At 39.5% G+C, this 12,534-nt stretch overlaps 1 protein-coding gene across 2 annotated transcripts in view; it reads left to right on the top strand.

Annotated features, from left to right (window-relative positions):
- Positions 1–1,900: 1,900 nt before the first annotated feature.
- The window catches only part of LOC135568958 (zinc finger protein OZF-like), a 53,303-nt gene continuing 42,669 nt past the window's right edge, over positions 1,901–12,534 (top strand). The window contains exons 1-2 of one of the 2 annotated variants that reach the window (XM_065015732.1): positions 1,901–2,572; positions 6,625–7,788. In XM_065015732.1, the coding sequence (XP_064871804.1) occupies positions 2,152–2,572; positions 6,625–7,667 (1,464 nt within the window). In that variant the 5' untranslated portion in view covers positions 1,901–2,151 and the 3' untranslated portion in view covers positions 7,668–7,788. Of the gene's footprint in view, positions 2,573–6,624; positions 7,789–12,534 lie in introns of those variants that run through there. The other variant, XM_065015733.1, reaches the window with a different exon arrangement.

The following is a 12,534-nucleotide window of genomic DNA, read 5'->3' as shown; positions in this document are numbered from 1 at the left end:
CATGTACATCAACCAGGGATAAAGAGGAAGTTAACACTGACATGTACATCAACCAGGGATAAAGAGGAAGTTAACACTGACATGTACATCAACCAGGGATAAAGAGGAAGTTAACACTGACATGTACATCAACCAGGGATAAAGAGGAAGTTAACACTGACATGTACATCAACCAGGGATAAAGAGGAAGTTAACACTGACATGTACATCAACCAGGGATAAAGAGGAAGTTAACATGGTGAAATGTTTCATACTTATTTGAAGTTAAGTGTCTGTTGACATGTTGGAAAAGATTAAAGGTCTTTTTACAATTTCTGTTTAATGTTGTCAATGTTACATTTTTCCCTGTTCAGTCCAGTTGATTTAACTCTGTTCAGTATATGTATTGAAAAACCATTACTGTGGTTGGCCACCATTACTCTCCATCCCTGTTCAGCTAACTTCCATCCCTGTTCAGTTGTATTGCCAGCAGCCTAAACTCATCCCTGTTCAGTATATGTATTGCGCCAGCCTACCTCACCAGCACCTCACCAGCTAACTCTCCATCCCTGTTCAGTATATGTATTGACCAGCCTACCTCACCAGCTAACTCTCCATCCCTGTTCAGTATATGTATTGACCAGCCTACCTCACCAGCTAACTCTCCATCCCTGTTCAGTATATGTATTGACCAGCCTACCTCACCAGCTAACTCTCCATCCCTGCTTTGGACAATAACATGACTCCATCCCTGTTCAGTATTTGCCCTTTTCCTTTATGGTTGATATTAACTATAAAAGGAGATATTATCTGTCTCTCTCCTATCAACATGGGAAAATAGGGAAAATTAGAACTACCAATTATTGTAGATAAACATTAAAGAAAAGGGTAAACACAACACTGGACTGAACCATCTAACTGTCAAACTAATATTAATGTGCAACAATATAGAAGAGACATGACTAGAGGTTATACAATATGGGTGTATATCCACTGCACGCTTCTTAGGTGTGTAATTGACATGACCAAGGAGCTATTGCAAATTTGAAACAATCAAAAATGTACGTTACACCTTGTGATTTTACACTACACAAACCAGACTGTGCAATATGGAAGGGTAGTCAGCAGACAATAGGTCACACGACCAAGGAGCTATTGAATTTTTTATTTACATTTTTTTGTATGTAAAACCATGTGAGATGACAATGGACAAACTAAAGTGTGTGCAATATAGAAGGGTAGTCAGTGGACATTCTGAACCTTGTTTGAAGTCAGTAGATCACATGACCAAGGACCTATTGAAATTTGAATGTAAAAAAAGTTTGTACTTTGTTTACGCTCCCTAAATAATTCAACAAGGAATACAAAATATTGCTCACATTTCCACATGTTTATTAGCTTTGGAAAGAGAATTAATGTCCAAATCGTGAAAATAAGAACTGTGCAATGTTGTGCGCAATATTTCCAACATCATGACACTTATTTGGAGTCTGTGGCTCAAGTGGTTTGAAAGCTATTTAGGTTTGAAAGCGTGAATATCTGTTGAATATCCAACTTCAAACTGTCTTTACCTCGGTCGTTACACTGGCATACAAACTCGGTAGCACAGAGTTGATCATCCATATGACGTTGGGAAATAGTGCATTGTGGGTAGTTTAGAAGATTTTCCGAAATAAGTTAATAAATATGTAATAACGCAAAAACATAACTGTTTGTTCTTATAGGTAACCATAAAGTGACTACAACTAGCTTACTAAGTCTTTAACCACACTGTATTGTTACACTGGTGAGTAAAAACTCATGCTTCCTACACTTTAACTTGTTGTCTGAAGATATAATCTACATTTTACTCAACTGCGTTACCCACTCCAGTCAGCAGATGGCGGTCTGGGAATTTAAGGCGATGCTGTTGGTGTGACGTATAATCTAGTGGACGGAACGCTTCTTTCAACAGCAGCAACAGTTAGTCAGACACCTCCGTAGCTTGATAGACAAAATAGACGAACCAATAAACCGCTTTAGGCGCTTTCGTGTTTATTAGCCACTGTATTTTAAACTGACTACTGTCGTCTAGTTAGTTATCCGATTTAATTTCATATTTACGGTGTTGTTATTAGTCAGCTAGCGGGCTGGTTAAGTTAGCATTAGCCTAGCTAGCTAACATCTCTGACCATGAGTTCACTAAGCTGCTCTCCTCCTGATAAAGAAGAGGTGGTCTGCTGGACGGAGAAAGAAGCTCTGGTGAAAGAGGAGGAGGAAGTTACAATACAAAAACAAGTAGAGGGTGAGGCTGTTACGGTGAAAGAAGAAGAGAAAGACGTCTCAGTTAAAGAAGAGGAAGATACGTTCAGAGTGAAAGAGGAGGAGGATGTTACAGTAAAAGAAGAGGAGGAAGAGAAAGAGGAGGATGCGGTTTTTGGAGTGAAAGAGGAGGAGGAAGAGGTGACTGTCACATCCAAAAAGGAGGAGGAAGAAGACGAGGAAACTGGATATCTGTGCCCGGTTTCCCAAAAGCATATTCAGGCGTCCAATGGTTCTAACAATGCATTTAGCCATAAGATGGTTTTGAGAAACCGGGCCCTGATTAACACTAGTAAGTACTGTCTTAAAAACAGAGGCACAAACTCTGCAGTTGTTGGACTGATGTTTGGTGTTAAAGGGGAAATCTGCAATGCTACATCCATTTTTTTACTTTTAAATTATTTATTTATAGTCATTGATTCTTGAAGAATATAACACATGCCTCAAGAGCTTAGTTCAACTGTTGTACCCCATCAGGACCCTAATAATACAAAGACTGGCCATCCATGAGGTCAAAATTATAGTTTAATTTCGAGGCTATATAGTATATTCTAGAATTCATCCATGATGTCATAATGATAGTTTAACCACGTTTCTAGGATAAATAGTATATTCTAGAATTCATCCATGATGTCATAATAATAGTTTAACCACGTTTCTAGGATAAATAGTATATTCTAGAATTCATCTATGATGTCATAATGATAGTTTAACCAGGTTTATAGGCTATATAGTATATTCTAGAATTCATCCATGAGGTCATAATGATAGTTTAACCAGGTTTCTAGGATATATAGTATATTCTAGAATGACCAGTGTAGATTTCCTGTGGAGGTCAAATTGTTAGAGCTGTTGATAAGTCATTGTATAATATTCAGCCAGTTTATTTTCATGCCATTACATCAATATAGTCTAACCAGAAGAGAAAAGACTCTAACCGAACCACCTACTCCTGGAGGCCTTTGTCAATTCTGACATTGCCGGTAATAGGCAACACAAGTTGTCGGCAACCTACATTTGGAGTGCAAATTTATCTGACCATTTCTACCAATCTGCGTGCCAGTTATGGTTTTCATATGCACATTTTCGTGGAACAGTTTCATTTAATTTATAATAGTATCTCAAAATCATTGTCTGTGATTAATCTACATTCTATCTAAATTAAAAATGATAAGTAACTTTTATTGCCATTGCCAACTATGTAAAAACAAATAGTCTACATAAAGCCAACAAATAAAAGCATTGCAAATAAATATACTATAAATGGCCTGTCTACAATGAACTTGAAACATTGTATAAAATATTCTGGGCTCTCAGTTTCCCGTGCCAGTGAGTTCTGGACAGACACAGTTGTCGGCTATTTGTGAAAGGGGCTAAGATGTAATCAGGTATTTTATGACATTTCCACTGGATCAGAGCATTACATTTTTCCCTTTCATGCCGAGTGGTTATCAAAAGGGCGAGAGCTGGAAATATTTTTCAAATACTTTGAGGAACTATTCTCATTTGCAATTGATTTTGATTAGACTTTGTTTACTTGCTGTTTGAGGTGAAGATACATTTGCTTTAAGAAGCTCCACAACTCATTAGTGGTGGTGCGTTAAGACAATCAGAAATACTATCAGACATCCCCAAATGGGCACATTTATAGGCCTACATTTGTGCGCAGGCCAGGTAGACTCGTCCTACTTCTATATGCCTAATTAGGTGTGTGTCCTTACTCAACATTGACAGGAGTGTTTCAAACAAAAGACAATGAATAAATTGACAAAACTGACTCTTCTTGCGGGGTCAGGTCTGGGTGGTCTGCCATGGGCCTTTTCATTTATTATCCGTTTGCGTCGGCATGAGGAATGATTGTATTTCCCCATGGTATGTTGAGTAAGTAGAGGGAACATTAGTTATAGTCATAACGTTAAGCTTGTCATGTGAGGAACTTAAATACTGGATCTCGCTGTCGGACAGTTTTTGTATTCAGGTCTCTGAAATGCACTCTACCTACGTAACATTTAGTGTCTCCTTATGTTACGCTGGGAAAACAGTTTTCATTGGCACAGATCCTAAATCATTTCAGAGTTTGCACAATCCAATGATTCTAACCGAGAGTCACCTTAACTTTATTGACAACACCCAAATCAATACTGTCATTAATGTGGTTCTTCAATAATTACAAATCATTCTTAATACTGTAGCTGTTTAGTTACAGTCACATGTTCAACAATCATCAGCTGGTCCAGGAAATCATTTTCTGAATGACAGTCAAATGACAAACATCACAACATGCAACAACAACCATAGTGCTTCTTCATTCATTACTCTGGTAAAGACAGTTATGCCGTGCTCCACTTTGGATCCAACATCACTAACAAATTGATGTTTATAATGTGTTATTGTCTACTTGATTTACAGTAGGGTCTCGTTAGTCTGTTTGGACACAGAGTTTCTTACCTGTTAATGTGTAGAGAACTGTCCCTTGATGGTCAGTACCACACGCAGAGCTATTTTCCTATATTTGTTTGGTGAAGTTATGGGTCCTACAGGTCTATGTTATTGTTATGGGTCCTAGAGTACACTATGTGTGTCATGCAAAAACAACCAAAGTGCTTCTTCATTCATTACATAGGTCTATGTTATTGTTAGGTGACGTTATGCGCCAATTTGGCAAACAGTGTATAAACCCTCATTGTCAGGCTGATGGAAAAGCAAAAGAGCATTTTACTGGTTGAAGTGTTTTTTAAGTACAAAGAGGTTGATTTGCGATGACGACACAAACATTATATTAAGCAGGACATTCAAACGAGCCTCATAATTTTTAATTTTTTTATTTTACCTTTATTTAACTAGGCAAGTCAGTTAAGAACAAATTCTTATTTTCAATGACGGCCTAGGAACAGTGGGTTAATTGCCTGTTCAGGGGCAGAATGACAGATTTGTACCTTGTCAGCTCGGGATTCGAACTTGCAACCTTTCGGTTACTAGTCCAACGCTCTAACCACTAGGCTACCCTGCAGCCCCAAATATGTTGAAGGCGTTTTCTCTCCAGATCGTTAATCTGGCCTAGTTGTCAAAGTTTCAAGCTTTTATTAAAGTCACTCAGATAGTGATCCAATAAGTACTTGGGCAAAATTATCCGGTTCTCAAATATTGTTCTAGTCTAACAAAAAGCATATATCCTAATACTATTCACTTCCAACTCTGTCTATAGACTCAATATATTGTAACCGGTACTTGGCTGTTTCCTTGTATTGCTAATCACATCTGTACTTCATGTCTCACTGTTTGACTGCCGCTTTGTCTGTGATCAAGAGGTGTCAAGACCCCTGTGTTTCAAATATTGTTCTAGTCTAACAAAAAGCGTATAGTGCAATAGTAAATGTACCTATGATGATTCTCCATATGAAGTCTGTCTCATATGTCAGTGAGGATCATGCCTCTCTTGTGATCTCTGTTCTCTTTATATACCTTTTTACAGGGGAAGTTCGCAAGTTTCTGGAGCTGTGGCTAAACCACACTTTCACACTGACACTGCCCTGCTGCTTGCACCGGCCGCTTACTCGGGGACTGTAGATTGCTTACACTGAGTGCTTACTCGGGGACTGTAGATTGCTTACACTGAGTGCTTACTCTGGGACGGTAGATTGCTTATTACGTCATCTTAGACCTGTGTCTAAATGGAAGCTTCTTATTCTAAATCTAGGTCATGCACTACTAACTCTCATTCTGCTGCTTCCGTGTTACTGTTGGCTGATTCTACTTAATGATACCAGCTGGTTGTTTCTACCACTTGAGGCGGCGTAGGTGGCATGTCAAGCGTCAGCTGGGAGAAGTCTATGATAGGTATCTCCTCTGCTTCCCCCTGTTGTCCAGTTTCTGCAGGTGTGGTCCATGGTTCCATGAGGTCCCGTGAATGCCCTCTGTTGCTGTCCCCATTGCTTGATGGAGTGGGCAGATTATTTTCATCTCTTGTCACAGCAGATATTCGACATCCATAACTAGTGGTTTCCTCATTAGCATGGAGGAGTTTATGCAATCAAATTGCCCTCGTGCCGCAATTTTAGAAAACACAAAGGGGCCTGTATTGTAGACCAAAAGTCTTCTACCACACTGCTTAGAGTTTCAACAACATGAATAACTTATTTCTAGTCTACAATCTTAGATGTTACTACTAATGTGAAAACAAGACAAAATATGACTTCTTGCTCATTTTAAGACAATAATTTTAACATTCATTACAGACAGCAATTGTTGTACAACATCATGGCTATGCTGTTGGCATCAACTTTTACACTGGATTACTGCTGTTTTGGACCTTTAATCATCTGTCTGACTTTGTTGTTCACACAGGAGAGAGACGGGACGATCGTGGATCCTCTGGGGAGCCTCAACAACCTCATGATTCTGAGGAGACAGAGAAGAGTCTCTCCAGATCAGAACACCTCAATAAACACCCGCGGAGACCCACAGGGAAGAGAACTCACTGCTGCTCTGACTGTGGGAAGAGATTCACATCATCAGGCATTACAATTCATCAGAGAACACACACAGGAGAGAAAGCTTATAGCTGTGGTCAATGTTGGAGGAGTTTTACAACATTAATCTCTCTGAAAGTACACCAGAGAACACACACAAGAGAGAAACGTTATAGCTGTGATCATTGTGGGCAGAGTTTTGTTTATGCTTGCCATCTGACTCAACACCAGAGAATACACACAGGAGAGAAATCTTATAGCTGTGATCAATGTGGGAAGAGATTTACTTCATTTGGCAATCTGACTCAACACCAGAGAACACACACAGGAGAGAAACCTTATAGCTGTGGTCAATGTGGGAGGAGATTTGCTCAATCTAGCCACCTGACTCAACACCAGAGAACACACACAGGAGAGAAACCTTATAGCTGTGATCAGTGTGGGAAGAGATTTACTTCATCTGGAGATCTGACAGTGCACAAGAGAATACACACAGGAGAGAAACCTCATAGCTGTGATCAATGTGGGAAGAGTTTTAGTCGATCTGGAGATCTGACAGCGCACAAGAGAATACACACAGGAGAGAAACCTCATAGCTGTGATCAATGTGGGAGGGGTTTTACCACATCTACCGGTCTGACAGTACACCAGAGAACACACACAGGAGATAAACCTTATAGCTGTGGTCAATGTGGGAGGGGTTTTACCACATCTACAGGTCTGACAGTACACCAGAGAACACACACAGGAGAGAAACCTTATAGCTGTGATCAATGTGGGAGGAGTTTTGTTCAAGCTCGCCATCTGACTCAACACCAGAAAACACACACAGGAGAGAAACCTTTTAGCTGTGATCAATGTGACAAGAGATACTCTGATAAAAGATCTCTGATCAAACATCAGAAAATACATACATGAAGAAGTTGTTTCATGATATCACTGAAATAATGTCACAATGTAAAATGTTTTAACATTGTAGTAGGAGTATTTTAATGATGTCACAATGTAGAATGTTTTAACATTGTAGTAGGAGTATTTTAATGATTCACGATGTAAATGTTTTAACATGTCACAATGTAGAATGTTTTAACATTGTAGTGGGAGTATTTTAATGATGTCACAATGTAGAATGTTTTAACATTGTAGTAGGAGTATTTTAATGATCTACCTTATTGTTTACCCTGTTCAATTGATTGCAGCATGATATGGATATTAACCTCAGGGGGAAATCTAGAATTCATCCATGATGTCCTAATGATAGTTTAACCAGGTTTCTAGGCTATATAGTATATTCTAGAATTCACCCATGATGTCATAATGATAGTTTAACCAGGTTTCTAGGCTATATAGTATATTCTCTCATTTTGTCTGTCACAGTTGAAGTGTACCTATGATGAAAATTACAGGCCTCTCATCTTTTTAAGTGGGAGAACTTGCGCAATTGGTGGCTGACTAAATACTTTTTTGCCCCACAGTATGTCATGCAACAACAACTAAAGTGCTTCTTCGTTCATTACAGGTATATTTGTTGTTAGGTGAAGTTGTGGGCCAATATGGATAACAGTGTACAAACCCTCATTGTCAGGTTGATTGGAAAACCAAAAAGCATTTTACTGGTTGAAGTGTTTTTTGATTTGCGATGATGACACAAACATTATATTAAGCAGGACATTCAATCGATCCTTACAATTAACACCCAAAGTAGTGTGAAATGCACTCATAAGCAACCTGGAAATGGAGGTTACTTCCCTGAGTTTTCCCCCATTCACATTCAGAATACATTGTGAAAAACAAATCTTTGCTCACCATTTTTGCTCCTGGCAGATATACTACATCCATAACTAGTGGTTTCCTCATTAGCAGATATACTACATCCATAACTAGTGGTTTCCTCATTACCAGATATACTACATCCATAACTATCGGTTTCCTCATTAGCAGTTATACTACATCCATAACTAGTGGTTTCCTCATTACCAGATATACTACATCCATAATTAGCTGTTTCCTCATTACCAGATATACTACATCCATAACTAGTGGTTTCCTCATTACCAGATATACTACATCCATAATTAGCTGTTTCCTCATTACCAGATATACTAGTGGTTTCGTATACCATAACTAGTGGTTTCCTCATAACTAGCATTTCCAGTTATATACTAAATATACCATCCATAACTAGTGGTTTCCTCCTCATTAACTAGTGGTTTCAGATATACTACATCCATAACTAGTGGTTTCCTCATTAGTGGTTTCCAGATATACTACATCCATAACTAGTGGTTTCCTCATTAGTGGTTTCAGATATACTACATCCATAACTAGTGGTTTCCTCATTACCAGATATACTACATCCATAACTAGTGGTTTCCTCATTAGCAGATATACTACATCCATAACTAGTGGTTTCCTCATTACCAGTGTCACGGTGCTGACTTTTGCCCAATACCTGCAGCAAATGCCTCTACCCTGTCTTCTGGCTGGGCAGAGTACTTTAGGATTTTAGTTACTGCGGTGTAACAAGGGCCTAGCCGTGCGGCCCTACCAACCCTTCTATTTCTTCGTAATGGCCCTTCGTGTGAGTTGGGTTTGTTCCTTCGTTCACTCCCTTATTTTCCGGTCTAGTATGAGGTCTTGGATAGATATACTCCTATTATACTCCTAGATATACTCCTGTTATGGATTCCTCCTATATTTCCTTACCTTCAAGTTTATTTTACCTCTGTATATATCAATACCTAATAACTTCTTCTATTGGTTATTATGCTCGTCAGCTAGTAGTCACTTGGAAACTAGTATTGGTATATATTTTGACTCTCCTAATCACTTTAACCTATAACCAGGGTCACTTTCTGTTCAGTGAGAGTGTTGAAGGCGTTTGCTCTCCAGATCGTTAATCTGGCCTAGTTGTCAAAGTTTCAAGCTTTTATTAAATCACTCTGTTTTTTGTCTTATACACATTATTACAATTCAATGGTTCTACAGTTTCCTAATACATCAATAATGCTCAATCAATCCTTCATGCTTTAAGCTATGCCAGATAATATTGCAAAACTTTAAATGCGTTAACACTTCTAACAATATTGACTAAATAGCAAAAATAGTTCAATTACCTTAAATGCTCAGCCCCCTGGTCACTTTCCTGTAATTGGTATTCTCACAGCACTAACTCTCGATTCCGAATTCCAATATCCTAATACACTTCCAACTCTGTGTATGGACTCAATATATTGTAACTGGTACTTGGCTGTTTCCTTGTATTGCTAATCACATCTGTACCTGATGTCTCACTGTGTGACTGCCGCTTTGTCTGTGATCAAGAGGTGTCAAGACCCCTGTGTTTCAAATATTGTTCTAGTCTAACAAAAAGCGTATAGTGCAATATTAAATTTACCTATGATGATTCTCCATATGAAGTCTGTCTCATATGTCAGTGAGGATCATGCCTCTCTTATGATCTCTGTTCTCTTTATATACCTTTTTACAGGGGAAGTTCGCAAGTTTCTAATCCACACTTTCACACTGACACTGCCCTGCTGCTTGCACCGGCCGATTACTCGGGGACTGTAGATTGCTTACACTGAGTGCTTATTCGGGGACTGTAGATTGCTTACACTGAGTGCTTACTCGGGGACTGTAGATTGCTTACACTGAGTGCTTACTCAGGGACTGTAGATTACTTACACTGAGTGCTTATTCGGGGACTGTAGATTGCTTACACTGAGTGCTTACTCGGGGACTGTAGATTGCTTACACTGAGTGCTTACTCAGGGACTGTAGATTACTTACACTGAGTGCTTACTCAGGGACTGTAGATTGCTTACACTGAGTGCTTACTCGGGGACTGTAGATTGCTTACACTGAGTGCTTACTCGGGGACTGTAGATTGCTTACACTGAGTGCTTACTCGGGGACTGTAGATTGCTTACACTGAGTGCTTACTCGGGGACTGTAGATTGCTTACACTGAGTGCTTACTCGGGGACTGTAGATTGCTTACACTGAGTGCTTACACTGGGACGGTAGATTGCTTATTACGTCATCTTAGACCTGTGTCTAAATGGAAGCTTCTTATTCTAAATCTAGGTCATGCACTACTAACTCCCATTCTGCTGCTTCCGTGTTACTGTTGGCTGATTCTACTTAATGATACCAGCTGGTTGTTTCTACCACTTGAGGCGGCGTAGGTGGCATGTCAAGCGTCAGCTGGGAGAAGTCTATGATAGGTATCTCCTCTGCTTCCCCCTGTTGTCCAGTTTCTGCAGGTGTGGTCCATGGTTCCATGAGGTCCCGTGAATGCCCTGTGTTGCTGTCCCCATTGCTTGATGGAGTGGGCAGATTCTTTTCATCTCTTGTCACACCAGATATACGACATCCATAACTAGTGGTTTCGTCATTAGCATGGAGGAGTTTATGCAATCAAATTGCCCTCGTGCCGCAATTTTAGAAAACACAAAGGGGCCTGTATTGTAGACCAAAAGTCTTCTACCACACTGTTTAGAGTTTCAACAACATGAATAACTTATTTCTAGTCTACAGTCTTAGATGTTACTACTAATGTGAAAACAAGACAAAATATGACTTCTTGCTCATTTTAAGACAATCATTTTAACATTCATTACAGACATCAATTGTTGTACAACATCATGGCTATGCTGTTGGCATCAACCTTTACCCTGGATTATCGCTGTTGTGGGCCTTTAATCATCTGTCTGACTTTGTTGTTCACACAGGAGAGAGACGTGACAATCGTGGATCCTCTGGGAAGCCTCAACAACCTCATGATGCTGAGGAGACAGAGAAGAGTCTCTCCAGATCAGAACACCTCAATAAACACCCGCAGAGACCCACAGGGAAGAGAACTCACTGCTGCTCTGACTGTGGGAAGAGATTCACATCATCAGGCATTAAAATTCATCAGAGAACACACACAGGAGAGAAACCTTATAGCTGTGATCAATGTGGGAAGAGATTTACTTCATCTGGAGATCTGACAGTGCACAAGAGAATACACACAGGAGAGAAACCTTATAGCTGTGATCAATGTGGGAAGAGATTTACTTCATTTGGCAATCTGACTCCACACCAGAGAACACACACAGGAGAGAAGCCTTATAGCTGTGATCAATGTGGGAAAGGTGATCAAGGTTGCAAAAAGAGCTTCCTAGGGTTAGAGGCAGATGCTTGGAATTTAGAGTGGTAGAAAGTGGCTTTAGCAGCAGAGAGAGAAGAGGAAAATGTAGAGAGGAGGGAGTGAAAGGATGTCAGGTCCGCAGGGAGGCGAGTTTTCCTCCATTTCCGCTCGGCTGCCCGGAGCCCTGTTCTTATAGCTGTGATCAGTGTGGGAAGAGATTTACTCAGTCAAACAGCCTGATATACCACCAGAGAATACACACAGGAGAGAAACCTTATAGCTGTGATCAATGTGGGAAGAGATTTGCTACATCTGGCAATCTGACTCAACACCAGAGAATACACAGGATTGAAATCTCATAGCTGTGACCAGAGATAATCTGATAAAAGATCTGATCAAATATTAGAAAACACATACATGACGTAGTTGTTTCATGATTTCAATGAATTAATGTCACAATGTAGAATTTTTTAACATTGTAGTAGGAGTATTGTAATGATTTCACAATGTAGAAGCCTAAACGTGTGCCCACTTATGAATTGATATCAACATGTAATGGATATTAGCCTCAGGGGAAAAATCCAGGCTCTGAAATGGAAGAGTACTCTTTATGTGATTTAACAAAAATTGACAAACAAATCAAATTAAT

Source organism: Oncorhynchus nerka, unplaced genomic scaffold (genome assembly GCF_034236695.1).
Source record: "Oncorhynchus nerka isolate Pitt River unplaced genomic scaffold, Oner_Uvic_2.0 unplaced_scaffold_1307, whole genome shotgun sequence".
Lineage (NCBI taxonomy): Eukaryota > Metazoa > Chordata > Actinopteri > Salmoniformes > Salmonidae > Oncorhynchus > Oncorhynchus nerka.
This window is presented reverse-complemented; position numbering and strand designations above follow the sequence as displayed.